The 15,923-nt window shown below is 33.3% G+C and overlaps 3 protein-coding genes across 3 annotated transcripts; all 3 read right to left on the bottom strand.

The window, feature by feature from the left end:
* Positions 1-2,145: 2,145 nt before the first annotated feature.
* On the bottom strand, positions 2,146-4,607 carry LOC130644304 (kelch-like protein 20). Its single transcript, XM_057449850.1, has 2 exons — positions 3,213-4,607; positions 2,146-3,082 (listed from the first exon to the last, which is right to left on the bottom strand). Exons 1-2 carry the CDS (start codon positions 4,427-4,429, stop codon positions 2,629-2,631), a joined length of 1,671 nt encoding a protein of 556 aa, XP_057305833.1. The 5' UTR covers positions 4,430-4,607; the 3' UTR covers positions 2,146-2,628.
* A 2,369-nt stretch (positions 4,608-6,976) lies between these two features.
* Positions 6,977-9,688, bottom strand: LOC130657439 (kelch-like protein 20). The gene is made up of 4 exons (XM_057460457.1): positions 8,675-9,688; positions 7,956-8,004; positions 7,667-7,731; positions 6,977-7,132 (listed from the first exon to the last, which is right to left on the bottom strand). Exons 1-4 carry the CDS (start codon positions 9,686-9,688, stop codon positions 6,977-6,979), a joined length of 1,284 nt encoding a protein of 427 aa, XP_057316440.1.
* Positions 9,689-12,114: 2,426 nt separating this feature from the next.
* On the bottom strand, positions 12,115-14,944 carry LOC130657340 (kelch-like protein 20). Its single transcript, XM_057460353.1, has 5 exons — positions 13,931-14,944; positions 13,212-13,260; positions 12,923-12,987; positions 12,241-12,388; positions 12,115-12,125 (listed from the first exon to the last, which is right to left on the bottom strand). The coding sequence occupies exons 1-5, from the start codon at positions 14,942-14,944 to the stop codon at positions 12,115-12,117; spliced, it is 1,287 nt and encodes a 428-aa protein (XP_057316336.1).
* Between the last annotated feature and the right edge of the window lie 979 nt (positions 14,945-15,923).

Below are 15,923 nucleotides of genomic sequence, written 5' to 3'. Positions count from 1 at the left end.
TTTCGCGAGAATTTATTTCCGTGAATGAACAATTTTTTGCTACATAATTTAATGCCAAATTTCTAAAAGGATGTTCAAAATTCTTGTTCCTATGTTTCTCAACCTCGTTCCCAGGGCATTTTTCCTTGTTGATAAAGTTGATAGTTAATAGCGTAATAACAACTCCGGGCCACAAGACCCTGGTTACGAGGTTGTATGTTTTATGCTCTAACAATAGACCTATTGTTTTCTACTCGTCATCTCAACAGAAGCAAATTACGCCTGAATGAAAACAGAAGCAAATTACGCCTGAATGAAAATAGAAGCAAATTGCACCTGAATGAAAACAGAAGCAAATTGCACCTGAATGAAAACAGAAGCAAATTGCACCTGAATGAAAACAGAAGCAAATTACACGTGAATAAGAACAGAAGCAAATTGCGCCTGAATGAAAACAGAAGCAAATTGCACCTGAATGAAAACAGAAGCAAATTGCACCTGAATGAAAACAGAAGCAAATTGCACCTGAATGAAAACAGAAGCAAATTGCACCTAAACAAAAATGGAAGTCAAGTATTTTCAAGGAACTTACTATTTTAATCTGATTAAATTTTAAATGAATACTTACGTCGACAGTACAAACACATTAGGATCTCTTCGGTCTAGACACGAAAATAAAGTTTTATTTGGTCATTTAAACATTAATTACTTTCGAAATAAGAGCTTACCATTGCAGCGTTACATCGATTGACAAACTCCTGATTTTTAAAAACTAAATTAGACAGTATACCAAGGCTGGTTTCAAGATGGAATGTTATCACAATTCCTTTCGTAGTGATCAAAATGGTAGTGTTGTTATAGGTAGTCCCATGGTTGTCCTTACAGAACTGTCCAGATGATATTGAGGTGGTTTTTGTTAAACTTCGAATTAATAACGACTTTTAGTTGGTGTATAATATCCACCAAATCAACTGGACGAGTATTTAGCGAATTATCTATGTGGTGAAACTTGCAATACATAGCAAAATATGATTGGGCAGAAACAAACTGCAAAATATTTTTGTTTATTTTGCCTTTGGTTATATCTCTTTCGATTTTATTTTTTGGCACAAGAGCACCTGCTAAAAATCTTCGAAACTATTTGCGAAAACTTAAATTCGCGGAAAAACTTTGGATTTTTCTTATCCGAAAATTTTTCCGTCCGAAATTTGTGTCTGCCGAAAGTTTCTTTGTCCGAAAATTTTGTTTTTTCTAATTTTTAAAAAAACGACCAGTACATAGAAATTATACATAAAAAAACATACATAAAAAAGGACCAATGTTTGAAAATTATATATAGAGTAATCAGAAAATCAATAAAAACTGCAGTTTTTAAACTTATTATTTTCGTTATTTTCACATTTGGCTGAGGCTCTATCTATAAAGTTGGATCCTGAAAATCCTTTTTTGATCTTGAATGAAAATATGTACAATATAAATGCTTCTAGCCTTCTTTTTGTGTCATATCCTATAATCATTACTTGTGAAATTTCGTTAAATAAATCATATACCCATACATTGTTTGACTTTAATAAAATTTTTTCTCTAAAAAAAAAATTGTGTCCGAAAGTAATTCTTAATGCAGCACACCTGTTTATATTAAATATTAAGACACACATCACATGATGGACACGACATACACCTATTTATAACGTAAAACTGCAAATGCTATCCTGTCAAATGTTATTCAAACATCAAGCTAAATAAATGACTCAGTTCCATATAAAGGAAAGTTTTCCTTCATGTTTGAAATAACTTTAAAATTCTTGTCATAAATGTAAATATTTTACTTTCGATTTATTTCCTGGGAAATCACAGCTTATTTTTAGCAGACAGGAAACAGGAAAGAACAGATATTTGTGACTATATGATTCAGCAGATATCATGCGAAAGTGAAATTTGAAAAAGGAAACTGTGTTTAAATTTAATTGGTTTAATTTCGTCTCACAACGAGAACAAGAATGTAATGTAATGGAGATTGTCTTTTTAAAAATCACAAGGCATCGTCACCGCAACGCCTATTACTGATGACATCTAATGAAATAGTTCCTGATTACATAATTAACTTGCATTTAATAAAGCATTGATTTCACAAAATTTTGTAAAAAAATCAACAAAGAAAAGCAATTAAACATCAATTGAATTTCTTTTGTCAAACTTATTACACGACCACAGTATCTGCCTAAAAATTACAATAAAATAAAATTTGTAAATACACACCCTAGAAAAATACTATGTTCATAATTGCATACTGTAATTCTAATATACATATATTTTATAGATATATGGAAATAATTTAATTTTAATATACGCAAACACAAAATTTCAGCTTGCAGGACACAGGAGATTGAATCAATGCAGTGCTGTAATTATGGAAAAGACATTAGTTCTTTTTTAAAGACTTAACAAGACTTCTTAATTAAATTTTCTTTGATGTCAACCATTCATTTGTTCTTTTGTAAAAAGATTAATTTGTATTAATCCCATTAGGAATGTAACAAAGTAATTGCAAAATTCTTCTAGATTTGAACTCATTGTATAAACACCACAAGTATATATACATCACAAGGACAACAAAATGAAAACTAAAAAAAACCCTGAACAATCAAGTTATAATATTCTTAGGGCAACACATCCAAAATTACAACAGGTTTGCACAGAACCTATAACCTTCCATTCATTCTCTTCTTCATTGTAACATTCTATCGTGTTTGCCACTCTTCCACCAACAACATAAATCAAGTTATTTACCACAGCGACTCCTAAGCATCTTCGGCCATAATTCATTGGCGCTGTCGATCGACCCCAGGAATCTAAAACAGGGTCATAGACTTCAACAGTATTTGCAAACTGTTCTACATTATGGCTTCCACCAATAGCATAAAGTTTGTTGTTCAAGACAGCAACACCAAGACTCCACCGTGGAGTTCGCATTCTGGCAATATCTTCCCAAGTATTTGTTAAGGGATTGTAGCATTCACAAAGCTTTACTGGGTACCACCTGTTGTCTAGTCCTCCAATGACATAGATTTTATCATTCATTACAGCTACACCAGGATAATACCTACAACACACAAAAGCAGAATAATTTTCCAAAGCTATTTACTTAAACGTCTTTTTTGCCCACATAAATTTGAAAATAAACTAAGCCATGTAAAAAATATTATTCTATATACTTAAAACAAAACCCAGACCTGGCTGTATTCATTAATGGCAGGAATTTCCATTCACGAGCTTCAGTACAAAATCTCTTGCTGGTCTGCAAACTATTTCCACCTATAACGTAAAATTCACCATTAAATTCGCACACCCCAGCCCATTTGCACTGAATTTCTGGACCAGCAGCAAAATTTTGCCACAAGTTTTCAACTGGATCATACTTCATAACTTTATCATAACAAATTGTGTACAACTCTTCATTGGACACTATGACACGGAAGTAATCTTCTTTTGACACGTGTGCAACATTCATGTTACTAACTGTTGTCCATTTTAAGGTATCTACACTAAAACATTGGACAGTGCTCAATTTTTGACCATTTGACCAACCGCCAATGACATAAATATCCTGAGAAGAAGCCCTGGGTGTAAAGCGTTTTGGTAATATTGCATTTTCAATAGTAAGTTCTTGGTACTGATATTTCAAAGCTTCTTCAATGTAACTGGCTCCAATAGTAAAGTTATCCAACAAAGTTTGAACTATATTACTCTTTCGAATGTAATTTGGACTCATTAGAGGAAATCTAACATGTGGCAGCAGCTGTTGTAAATTACTTTTTCTGTTGTTAAAATCATATAAAATCCATTTCATTACAGCCTCGAAAATATAATCCTCAGAAGGTGCTCTCAATGAATCATCTGCAATCAATTCTTTTAAGCAACTTAAAGGCAAAAGAAGAAATTCCTCTTCATTCTTTACATCATTGAAATTCCAACAGCTGTAACGCTTGGCATGTTCCTTCAATTTTTTTAAAGAATATTGATGAGCAAAAGCTTGTAACCCAAGTGAATTTTTAGGTGACATATTCCGTCGCAAATACACTTCACATTTCTCAATTAAATCTTTTAACTGCAAAACATTTGCCAGCTTGATTATTTCTTCAACATTGTAACAATTAACAGTCAATTTGCCTGAATAGAAATAATCAATCATATCTCTTAAAGCATAACCATCAGTATGCTTTAAATATATAACCGGTTCTCTGGCTTCTATAAAATTTGTAGTAAACATGGCTCTAAAATATGGTGAGCAAGCGCTCAGTACGACTTTGTGTGCTGGCAACTTCATACCTTCGTCGGTGTAAAGTACGACATCGCAAAGTTCTCCACTTTCACGAAATATATTTAAAACTTCGCAAACATTAAATATATGAGAACTATCGTTTATAAACAAACTGTCATGTTCATCCATTTTTACGTTATAATTCACTTTCACTCCTGCCTTGGGGGAATGTTGGTTTGTTTTGAACAAGGTCAAAAATATTTCCCATTTTTCTAAGCCCCGTGGTCACCTTTTATCTCTTCCTTTTTGGATGATATTCCATAACTTATCGCTTTACAGGTTTGACCATGGACCTTTCGAAATAGCAGACTCGCACTCCGCGCCCCTGCTTTAGATATAGACCCTCTTAATTTAAAGCTTGGTGGTGTGGGATTTAAAATTCGGAAGAAATTTTAATTATAAGAAAGGAATTTTGCAATAGAAATTGTTTTGCGGATAATTTTTTCCGATCTTATTTTGCGGATTTGTCACGTCACGCGCGTATTCAATTTTCCCCGAATCTTAAGGCGAAAGTCCACCAACACGACGTACTTAAGGATACGGTAACCCCCTTCAGAGTCATTTTTTTTAAAAAAAATATTTTTTTTAATTTTGATTCTTTGGCATAATTTCCTGATATTTTTTTAAAAAGAATCAAAAATACTTATTGTTAAGAGGGATAAAATGAGAAAAAATATTTTTTATCTTTTAGTGTTTTCAATAGTGTGCTCAAAGTTTAAAGTTCCTTAAATATATTTAATCTGTATAATAATTAAAGAGAGTTTTTCAGAACGAATAAAAAATTGCATCTCTACATATAACATAGGAAACATTCACACTTTAATAATCTATACAAATCTATTATTATTTATCATCTATACCTTTTTAATTTTTTTCTTTATTTTTTTTCGTTTTTATCCTGTTATTTTATGTTATCCTGTTGTCTGTTTAACAATAACTACACCCAAAGTTCTGCGAAAATACTTTACCTTTAATTTTAAATAAAATATTCATGGGTTATTAATTGTTCATAACCTTTAAGTGGGTGTAACCATGATTCTTGCAGGTAAAGGCAAAGGTCTTTGATTTGCTTTTTCTCGAAATAAAATTTTTAGTCGTAACGGTATATATTTTTGTCGAACACTCCCCTCCATCTTGTCGAAATTGTACGAAAACAAGTTTGTTGCGACAAATATATCTTTGGCTACAAAACTTTGCTTTTTCTAACGCAGAAAGTGAGGAAATATCAAGTTATCGGTCTATCAATCTTAAAAATAGATAAATCAGTCATAAAACAGCTATTGTAACACAAAATTTGCGATATTTTTGGAACCACGTGTTCTTTTGAGTAAAAAAAGCAAATTTGTTTAGAGCTGAATAAGAGCTTCGCAATCATATTTTTTATTGAGGGGAGTGTTCGACAAAATGAACTGGAAGGGTGAATTTTTGTATAATTTTTTTTTCTCCTTTTTGGATTTTTTTATAGAAATACTTTATCATCACTCTAGAGATGATTTATTTGGCTTTCAGAATATATAGATTTGTTAGGGTTAATATAGCGAGCAGAGGAGATATTTTAAATATGCTGAGTATGTGCCTCAGGGGTTACCGTATCCTTAACGGCCGCCGTACGTCAAAGCGGCACAATTTCCACTGGAAACAAAAATGCGCACACAAATTTAAAGTAGGGGCGATATAAGAAGGGGCGATATAAGTAAACCTTCGCCTTTACTAGCCATAACTTAGCGCCAGCGAACTCTTTTTATTTCATTTTTTGTGACGCAGCTTACAAATACAACATTGCGTGAGTTTTCACATTTAGTATATAGCAGCTAAATCTCTAGCTCTCTCAAACTAGTCGTTAACCCGTGAAAATATCCACGGGGTCGCATGGCAAAGAGAAAGAAAGAGACAAAAGTTATTATAGAATGATAGACTGAAAAATGGAAAAATTGTATACGTATTAATAAGAAGCAAAAATCGCAAAAGTTTCTGCCCGCGAAAGTTTCCCCCTAAATTAATATTTAACCGATTATTGGTGTTGTTGTGTAGTTCCAGCGCCCGCCTCCCCCCCCCCCCAAGCTTTGTTGCGACTACTGGGGGCCTGGGGTCGTGAGTTCCAGTATCATTATGGCAGCCAAGGTACGAAAAACGAAAGCAAACCTGCTCTGTGGTGTAGACGATATGTATAATGGAAATCTCAGCTCGATAAAAGTCTAATTCCCCCCTTGTACCGTATTATAATAATAATAACACTTGTTAATGTTTTCTGTAACAACAATTTCTCCGCTGTCTTTTGTTTTTATGTGCACATAGCCTAGCTCTAAAATAGCTGGCTTAGCCCATAATAATAGCTAGCTAAAGAAGCTAGCATCGCATATATTGATTTATTTTCTTACATTTTCAGTGCGTTTTTAGGGGCAACTTCTATTCTTGGGGTCGGAATGTTCTTCTTCGTTGCTTTCCGATGAGGGTACAAGTGAACTTTTCACGGTGAAACCTTACAGTCACAGTGTAGAAATCTTAATAAACAGACTTTACAAGCAAAACGGCGTTAAAATGTTGCAAAATGGCAAAGATTATGCACTATCTAAAACATATTAAAAATTTGACTAAAAAAAAAGAAGAATTCCTTGAAAAATCCAGTATTGTATGATAATGGCATTTGTCTATTATTTCATAATGCCTCTGCTTTATCTAAATACTAGCCCGTGATTGGTTCTCAAGCAGAATTATGACGTGAACCCGACTGCAAGAATATTCCCAAGTTTCCACAAAAATGTCAGTTCCTTGCACTTTTTGGTTTGTGCCTGCACTGAGTATTAGGAGAGGGTGCCGATAAGCCGCAAATGCCTACATATATATACGGGCGAGTTCAGGCGACTTTTTGAATAAAATTGGCGGTTGTCCCCTGAAACCGCCCGCACTTTCCCAAACTTACTTGCCCAGAACATTCCCGAAGTACAATTCCTTGTAACAAACCATGCAGACGATAGTTGGGAAGAAGGCACTTGAAGAGAAAGGAGTTAATAAAGTTTATATATAAGTTATTTATAAAGTAAACTTTATCAAAAACCATCAAAAACAGTTCTTTTAAGAACTTCGCTACCACATAGTAAGTTTATTTTAATTTTTATAGTTTTTTTGAATCACATTAGTGTCTGTTTTTTACTTTTTCGTGCATTGTTCGGGCCTATGCGGGTTTTTCGGGCGAATACTTGGATTTTTTTCAAAATGCTGAACTTGCCCGAAAATGCCCGCGCTTTTTACGGCGTAAGCGACTTGTAGGCACCCTCGTGGAGTATTATATATACAAAAACCTGGATACACAGTAATAAAAATAAATAGCTAAGTGATTAGCTAGCTAGCTAGCAAAGCAATATATACACTAATTTTATGAGCACATATTTGTCTCCAGGAATTAAAAACTTGAATTAGTCTATATGCTATGTCTATATTTCATAATTACACAAATTTTTTTATAATGTTTTAAATAATGCTTTAAAAGAGAGTAGTATGGTATCCCGTCCAGTAATTCTGCATCTTTATGTCATTTATTTTCTATCTGCCTTGACACATTTTTTTTGTCAATTTGATTTTTTTTTTTTTATATTTTTATCTGCATTTTGTAGCCATTGCAGTCATGACTATAATATAAGTTTAAGGCGGAAGTCACAAATATCTGTTGCAGAGTCATTTGAGCACCAAAAATAGAGTCGGTCGGTCTGTGAATGATAACTCAAAGTTTAAAAAAATTGTATCCAACCATCCAGCCATAAAGGCGCGCCATTAAATCGCTAATGTTTAATGATAACTTTGGCACCTTATTTAAATAAAATTTTAGCGTGTCGTTTTCAACTAGTTCTTAGAACCCTTTTCGCATTTTAAAGCGAAGCACAACAATAATGGTGGGTAATGGCTGTGGGGAGACAACAAGCGTATAATATTATTGGAAATTAGGGTTGGTCAGGTGACTGTAACACCAAATATTTGTAACATCTGCCTAATTTGGTACTACAGACCATTGATCAATAAAGCATTTGAAATAATGGCCCGTCAATGATTACTGACGAATTTTGACATCTCAGAATTTAAAGATAAATGGTCGAATTGACCAACAACTAATTGTCACTTCCATGAACGAAAAGACGTTTCCTGAAATTTACGCAATGAAAAAAACATTGTCTATCTAAAACATAGCTAGTTATATATACACCACAAAGCATAAAGTACATAAGTACCAAAAACTCTAAGCAAATAAATAAACATATTTACATTGAGCTTTTTGAATTTAATAGAAAAAGGAGTTAAACAATAAAGTGCAACGCTATAATCGAAATCATGGCACTTTAAAAAATGGTATAGATGCATATTTTTAATAAAGTATCAACCTACATTTGTGCATGTGTTTTCTTCATTGGACACTATGACACGGAAGTAATCTTCTTTTGACACGTGTGCAACATTCATGTTACTAACTGTTGTCCATTTTAAGGTATCTACACTAAAACATTGGACAGTGCTCAATTTTTGACCATTTGACCAACCGCCAATGACATAAATATCCTGAGAAGAAGCCCTGGGTGTAAAGCGTTTTGGTAATATTGCATTTTCAATAGTAAGTTCTTGGTACTGATATTTCAAAGCTTCTTCAATGTAACTGGCTCCAATAGTAAAGTTATCCAACAAAGTTTGAACTATATTACTCTTTCGAATGTAATTTGGACTCATTAGAGGAAATCTAACATGTGGCAGCAGCTGTTGTAAATTACTTTTTCTGTTGTTAAAATCATATAAAATCCATTTCATTACAGCCTCGAAAATATAATCCTCAGAAGGTGCTCTCAATGAATCATCTGCAATCAATTCTTTTAAGCAACTTAAAGGCAAAAGAAGAAATTCCTCTTCATTCTTTACATCATTGAAATTCCAACAGCTGTAACGCTTGGCATGTTCCTTCAATTTTTTTAAAGAATATTGATGAGCAAAAGCTTGTAACCCAAGTGAATTTTTAGGTGACATATTCCGTCGCAAATACACTTCACATTTCTCAATTAAATCTTTTAACTGCAAAACATTTGCCAGCTTGATTATTTCTTCAACATTGTAACAATTAACAGTCAATTTGCCTGAATAGAAATAATCAATCATATCTCTTAAAGCATAACCATCAGTATGCTTTAAATATATAACCGGTTCTCTGGCTTCTATAAAATTTGTAGTAAACATGGCTCTAAAATATGGTGAGCAAGCGCTCAGTACGACTTTGTGTGCTGGCAACTTCATACCTTCGTCGGTGTAAAGTACGACATCGCAAAGTTCTCCACTTTCACGAAATATATTTAAAACTTCGCAAACATTAAATATATGAGAACTATCGTTTATAAACAAACTGTCATGTTCATCCATTTTTACGTTATAATTCACTTTCACTCCTGCCTTGGGGGAATGTTGGTTTGTTTTGAACAAGGTCAAAAATATTTCCCATTTTTCTAAGCCCCGTGGTCACCTTTTATCTCTTCCTTTTTGGATGATATTCCATAACTTATCGCTTTACAGGTTTGACCATGGACCTTTCGAAATAGCAGACTCGCACTCCGCGCCCCTGCTTTAGATATAGACCCTCTTAATTTAAAGCTTGGTGGTGTGGGATTTAAAATTCGGAAGAAATTTTAATTATAAGAAAGGAATTTTGCAATAGAAATTGTTTTGCGGATAATTTTTTCCGATCTTATTTTGCGGATTTGTCACGTCACGCGCGTATTCAATTTTCCCCGAATCTTAAGGCGAAAGTCCACCAACACGACGTACTTAAGGATACGGTAACCCCCTTCAGAGTCATTTTTTTTAAAAAAAATATTTTTTTTAATTTTGATTCTTTGGCATAATTTCCTGATATTTTTTTAAAAAGAATCAAAAATACTTATTGTTAAGAGGGATAAAATGAGAAAAAATATTTTTTATCTTTTAGTGTTTTCAATAGTGTGCTCAAAGTTTAAAGTTCCTTAAATATATTTAATCTGTATAATAATTAAAGAGAGTTTTTCAGAACGAATAAAAAATTGCATCTGTACATATAACATAGGAAACATTCACACTTTAATAATCTATACAAATCTATTATTATTTATCATCTATACCTTTTTAATTTTTTTCTTTATTTTTTTTCGTTTTTATCCTGTTATTTTATGTTATCCTGTTGTCTGTTTAACAATAACTACACCCAAAGTTCTGCGAAAATACTTTACCTTTAATTTTAAATAAAATATTCATGGGTTATTAATTGTTCATAACCTTTAAGTGGGTGTAACCATGATTCTTGCAGGTAAAGGCAAAGGTCTTTGATTTGCTTTTTCTCGAAATAAAATTTTTAGTCGTAACGGTATATATTTTTGTCGAACACTCCCCTCCATCTTGTCGAAATTGTACGAAAACAAGTTTGTTGCGACAAATATATCTTTGGCTACAAAACTTTGCTTTTTCTAACGCAGAAAGTGAGGAAATATCAAGTTATCGGTCTATCAATCTTAAAAATAGATAAATCAGTCATAAAACAGCTATTGTAACACAAAATTTGCGATATTTTTGGAACCACGTGTTCTTTTGAGTAAAAAAAGCAAATTTGTTTAGAGCTGAATAAGAGCTTCGCAATCATATTTTTTATTGAGGGGAGTGTTCGACAAAATGAACTGGAAGGGTGAATTTTTGTATAATTTTTTTTTCTCCTTTTTGGATTTTTTTATAGAAATACTTTATCATCACTCTAGAGATGATTTATTTGGCTTTCAGAATATATAGATTTGTTAGGGTTAATATAGCGAGCAGAGGAGATATTTTAAATATGCTGAGTATGTGCCTCAGGGGTTACCGTATCCTTAACGGCCGCCGTACGTCAAAGCGGCACAATTTCCACTGGAAACAAAAATGCGCACACAAATTTAAAGTAGGGGCGATATAAGAAGGGGCGATATAAGTAAACCTTCGCCTTTACTAGCCATAACTTAGCGCCAGCGAACTCTTTTTATTTCATTTTTTGTGACGCAGCTTACAAATACAACATTGCGTGAGTTTTCACATTTAGTATATAGCAGCTAAATCTCTAGCTCTCTCAAACTAGTCGTTAACCCGTGAAAATATCCACGGGGTCGCATGGCAAAGAGAAAGAAAGAGACAAAAGTTATTATAGAATGATAGACTGAAAAATGGAAAAATTGTATACGTATTAATAAGAAGCAAAAATCGCAAAAGTTTCTGCCCGCGAAAGTTTCCCCCTAAATTAATATTTAACCGATTATTGGTGTTGTTGTGTAGTTCCAGCGCCCGCCTCCCCCCCCCCAAGCTTTGTTGCGACTACTGGGGGCCTGGGGTCGTGAGTTCCAGTATCATTATGGCAGCCAAGGTACGAAAAACGAAAGCAAACCTGCTCTGTGGTGTAGACGATATGTATAATGGAAATCTCAGCTCGATAAAAGTCTAATTCCCCCCTTGTACCGTATTATAATAATAATAACACTTGTTAATGTTTTCTGTAACAACAATTTCTCCGCTGTCTTTTGTTTTTATGTGCACATAGCCTAGCTCTAAAATAGCTGGCTTAGGCCCATAATAATAGCTAGCTAAAGAAGCTAGCATCGCATATATTGATTTATTTTCTTACATTTTCAGTGCGTTTTTAGGGGCAACTTCTATTCTTGGGGTCGGAATGTTCTTCTTCGTTGCTTTCCGATGAGGGTACAAGTGAACTTTTCACGGTGAAACCTTACAGTCACAGTAGAAATCTTAATAAACAGACTTTACAAGCAAAACGGCGTTAAAATGTTGCAAAATGGCAAAGATTATGCACTATCTAAAACATATTAAAAATTTGACTAAAAAAAAAGAAGAATTCCTTGAAAAATCCAGTATTGTATGATAATGGCATTTGTCTATTATTTCATAATGCCTCTGCTTTATCTAAATACTAGCCCGTGATTGGTTCTCAAGCAGAATTATGACGTGAACCCGACTGCAAGAATATTCCCAAGTTTCCACAAAAATGTCAGTTCCTTGCACTTTTTGGTTTGTGCCTGCACTGAGTATTAGGAGAGGGTGCCGATAAGCCGCAAATGCCTACATATATATACGGGCGAGTTCAGGCGACTTTTTGAATAAAATTGGCGGTTGTCCCCTGAAACCGCCCGCACTTTCCCAAACTTACTTGCCCAGAACATTCCCGAAGTACAATTCCTTGTAACAAACCATGCAGACGATAGTTGGGAAGAAGGCACTTGAAGAGAAAGGAGTTAATAAAGTTTATATATAAGTTATTTATAAAGTAAACTTTATCAAAAACCATCAAAAACAGTTCTTTTAAGAACTTCGCTACCACATAGTAAGTTTATTTTAATTTTTATAGTTTTTTTGAATCACATTAGTGTCTGTTTTTTACTTTTTCGTGCATTGTTCGGGCCTATGCGGGTTTTTCGGGCGAATACTTGGATTTTTTTCAAAATGCTGAACTTGCCCGAAAATGCCCGCGCTTTTTACGGCGTAAGCGACTTGTAGGCACCCTCGTGGAGTATTATATATACAAAAACCTGGATACACAGTAATAAAAATAAATAGCTAAGTGATTAGCTAGCTAGCTAGCAAAGCAATATATACACTAATTTTATGAGCACATATTTGTCTCCAGGAATTAAAAACTTGAATTAGTCTATATGCTATGTCTATATTTCATAATTACACAAATTTTTTTATAATGTTTTAAATAATGCTTTAAAAGAGAGTAGTATGGTATCCCGTCCAGTAATTCTGCATCTTTATGTCATTTATTTTCTATCTGCCTTGACACATTTTTTTTGTCAATTTGATTTTTTTTTTTTTATATTTTTATCTGCATTTTGTAGCCATTGCAGTCATGACTATAATATAAGTTTAAGGCGGAAGTCACAAATATCTGTTGCAGAGTCATTTGAGCACCAAAAATAGAGTCGGTCGGTCTGTGAATGATAACTCAAAGTTTAAAAAAATTGTATCCAACCATCCAGCCATAAAGGCGCGCCATTAAATCGCTAATGTTTAATGATAACTTTGGCACCTTATTTAAATAAAATTTTAGCGTGTCGTTTTCAACTAGTTCTTAGAACCCTTTTCGCATTTTAAAGCGAAGCACAACAATAATGGTGGGTAATGGCTGTGGGGAGACAACAAGCGTATAATATTATTGGAAATTAGGGTTGGTCAGGTGACTGTAACACCAAATATTTGTAACATCTGCCTAATTTGGTACTACAGACCATTGATCAATAAAGCATTTGAAATAATGGCCCGTCAATGATTACTGACGAATTTTGACATCTCAGAATTTAAAGATAAATGGTCGAATTGACCAACAACTAATTGTCACTTCCATGAACGAAAAGACGTTTCCTGAAATTTACGCAATGAAAAAAACATTGTCTATCTAAAACATAGCTAGTTATATATACACCACAAAGCATAAAGTACATAAGTACCAAAAACTCTAAGCAAATAAATAAACATATTTACATTGAGCTTTTTGAATTTAATAGAAAAAGGAGTTAAACAATAAAGTGCAACGCTATAATCGAAATCATGGCACTTTAAAAAATGGTATAGATGCATATTTTTAATAAAGTATCAACCTACATTTGTGCATGTGTTTTCTTCATTGGACACTATGACACGGAAGTAATCTTCTTTTGACACGTGTGCAACATTCATGTTACTAACTGTTGTCCATTTTAAGGTATCTACACTAAAACATTGGACAGTGCTCAATTTTTGACCATTTGACCAACCGCCAATGACATAAATATCCTGAGAAGAAGCCCTGGGTGTAAAGCGTTTTGGTAATATTGCATTTTCAATAGTAAGTTCTTGGTACTGATATTTCAAAGCTTCTTCAATGTAACTGGCTCCAATAGTAAAGTTATCCAACAAAGTTTGAACTATATTACTCTTTCGAATGTAATTTGGACTCATTAGAGGAAATCTAACATGTGGCAGCAGCTGTTGTAAATTACTTTTTCTGTTGTTAAAATCATATAAAATCCATTTCATTACAGCCTCGAAAATATAATCCTCAGAAGGTGCTCTCAATGAATCATCTGCAATCAATTCTTTTAAGCAACTTAAAGGCAAAAGAAGAAATTCCTCTTCATTCTTTACATCATTGAAATTCCAACAGCTGTAACGCTTGGCATGTTCCTTCAATTTTTTTAAAGAATATTGATGAGCAAAAGCTTGTAACCCAAGTGAATTTTTAGGTGACATATTCCGTCGCAAATACACTTCACATTTCTCAATTAAATCTTTTAACTGCAAAACATTTGCCAGCTTGATTATTTCTTCAACATTGTAACAATTAACAGTCAATTTGCCTGAATAGAAATAATCAATCATATCTCTTAAAGCATAACCATCAGTATGCTTTAAATATATAACCGGTTCTCTGGCTTCTATAAAATTTGTAGTAAACATGGCTCTAAAATATGGTGAGCAAGCGCTCAGTACGACTTTGTGTGCTGGCAACTTCATACCTTCGTCGGTGTAAAGTACGACATCGCAAAGTTCTCCACTTTCACGAAATATATTTAAAACTTCGCAAACATTAAATATATGAGAACTATCGTTTATAAACAAACTGTCATGTTCATCCATTTTTACGTTATAATTCACTTTCACTCCTGCCTTGGGGGAATGTTGGTTTGTTTTGAACAAGGTCAAAAATATTTCCCATTTTTCTAAGCCCCGTGGTCACCTTTTATCTCTTCCTTTTTGGATGATATTCCATAACTTATCGCTTTACAGGTTTGACCATGGACCTTTCGAAATAGCAGACTCGCACTCCGCGCCCCTGCTTTAGATATAGACCCTCTTAATTTAAAGCTTGGTGGTGTGGGATTTAAAATTCGGAAGAAATTTTAATTATAAGAAAGGAATTTTGCAATAGAAATTGTTTTGCGGATAATTTTTTCCGATCTTATTTTGCGGATTTGTCACGTCACGCGCGTATTCAATTTTCCCCGAATCTTAAGGCGAAAGTCCACCAACACGACGTACTTAAGGATACGGTAACCCCCTTCAGAGTCATTTTTTTTAAAAAAAATATTTTTTTTAATTTTGATTCTTTGGCATAATTTCCTGATATTTTTTTAAAAAGAATCAAAAATACTTATTGTTAAGAGGGATAAAATGAGAAAAAATATTTTTTATCTTTTAGTGTTTTCAATAGTGTGCTCAAAGTTTAAAGTTCCTTAAATATATTTAATCTGTATAATAATTAAAGAGAGTTTTTCAGAACGAATAAAAAATTGCATCTCTACATATAACATAGGAAACATTCACACTTTAATAATCTATACAAATCTATTATTATTTATCATCTATACCTTTTTAATTTTTTTCTTTATTTTTTTTCGTTTTTATCCTGTTATTTTATGTTATCCTGTTGTCTGTTTAACAATAACTACACCCAAAGTTCTGCGAAAATACTTTACCTTTAATTTTAAATAAAATATTCATGGGTTATTAATTGTTCATAACCTTTAAGTGGGTGTAACCATGATTCTTGCAGGTAAAGGCAAAGGTCTTTGATTTGCTTTTTCTCGAAATAAAATTTTTAGTCGTAACGGTATAT

The sequence above is a fragment of the Hydractinia symbiolongicarpus genome, chromosome 1 (assembly GCF_029227915.1).
Source record: "Hydractinia symbiolongicarpus strain clone_291-10 chromosome 1, HSymV2.1, whole genome shotgun sequence".
Taxonomy (NCBI): domain Eukaryota; kingdom Metazoa; phylum Cnidaria; class Hydrozoa; order Anthoathecata; family Hydractiniidae; genus Hydractinia; species Hydractinia symbiolongicarpus.
This window is presented reverse-complemented; position numbering and strand designations above follow the sequence as displayed.

What these genes read in the sequence shown, in the direction of transcription:
- LOC130644304 (XM_057449850.1), bottom strand. Translation starts at nt 4,429, where the DNA reads ATGGATGAACATGACAGTTTGTTTATAAACGATAGTTCTCATATATTT. An exon ending in CCATTAATGAATACAGCCAG is followed by an intron (nt 3,083 to 3,212) that starts GTCTGGGTTTTG and finishes TGTGTGTTGTAG; the next exon opens with GTATTATCCTGGTGTAGCTG.
- LOC130657439 (XM_057460457.1), bottom strand. Translation starts at nt 9,688, where the DNA reads ATGGATGAACATGACAGTTTGTTTATAAACGATAGTTCTCATATATTT. An exon ending in TGACTCTGCAACAGATATTT is followed by an intron (nt 7,732 to 7,955) that starts GTGACTTCCGCC and finishes TATGAAATATAG; the next exon opens with ACATAGCATATAGACTAATT. An exon ending in TATGTGCTCATAAAATTAGT is followed by an intron (nt 7,133 to 7,666) that starts GTATATATTGCT and finishes ATATATATGTAG; the next exon opens with GCATTTGCGGCTTATCGGCA.
- LOC130657340 (XM_057460353.1), bottom strand. Translation starts at nt 14,944, where the DNA reads ATGGATGAACATGACAGTTTGTTTATAAACGATAGTTCTCATATATTT. An exon ending in TGACTCTGCAACAGATATTT is followed by an intron (nt 12,988 to 13,211) that starts GTGACTTCCGCC and finishes TATGAAATATAG; the next exon opens with ACATAGCATATAGACTAATT. An exon ending in TATGTGCTCATAAAATTAGT is followed by an intron (nt 12,389 to 12,922) that starts GTATATATTGCT and finishes ATATATATGTAG; the next exon opens with GCATTTGCGGCTTATCGGCA.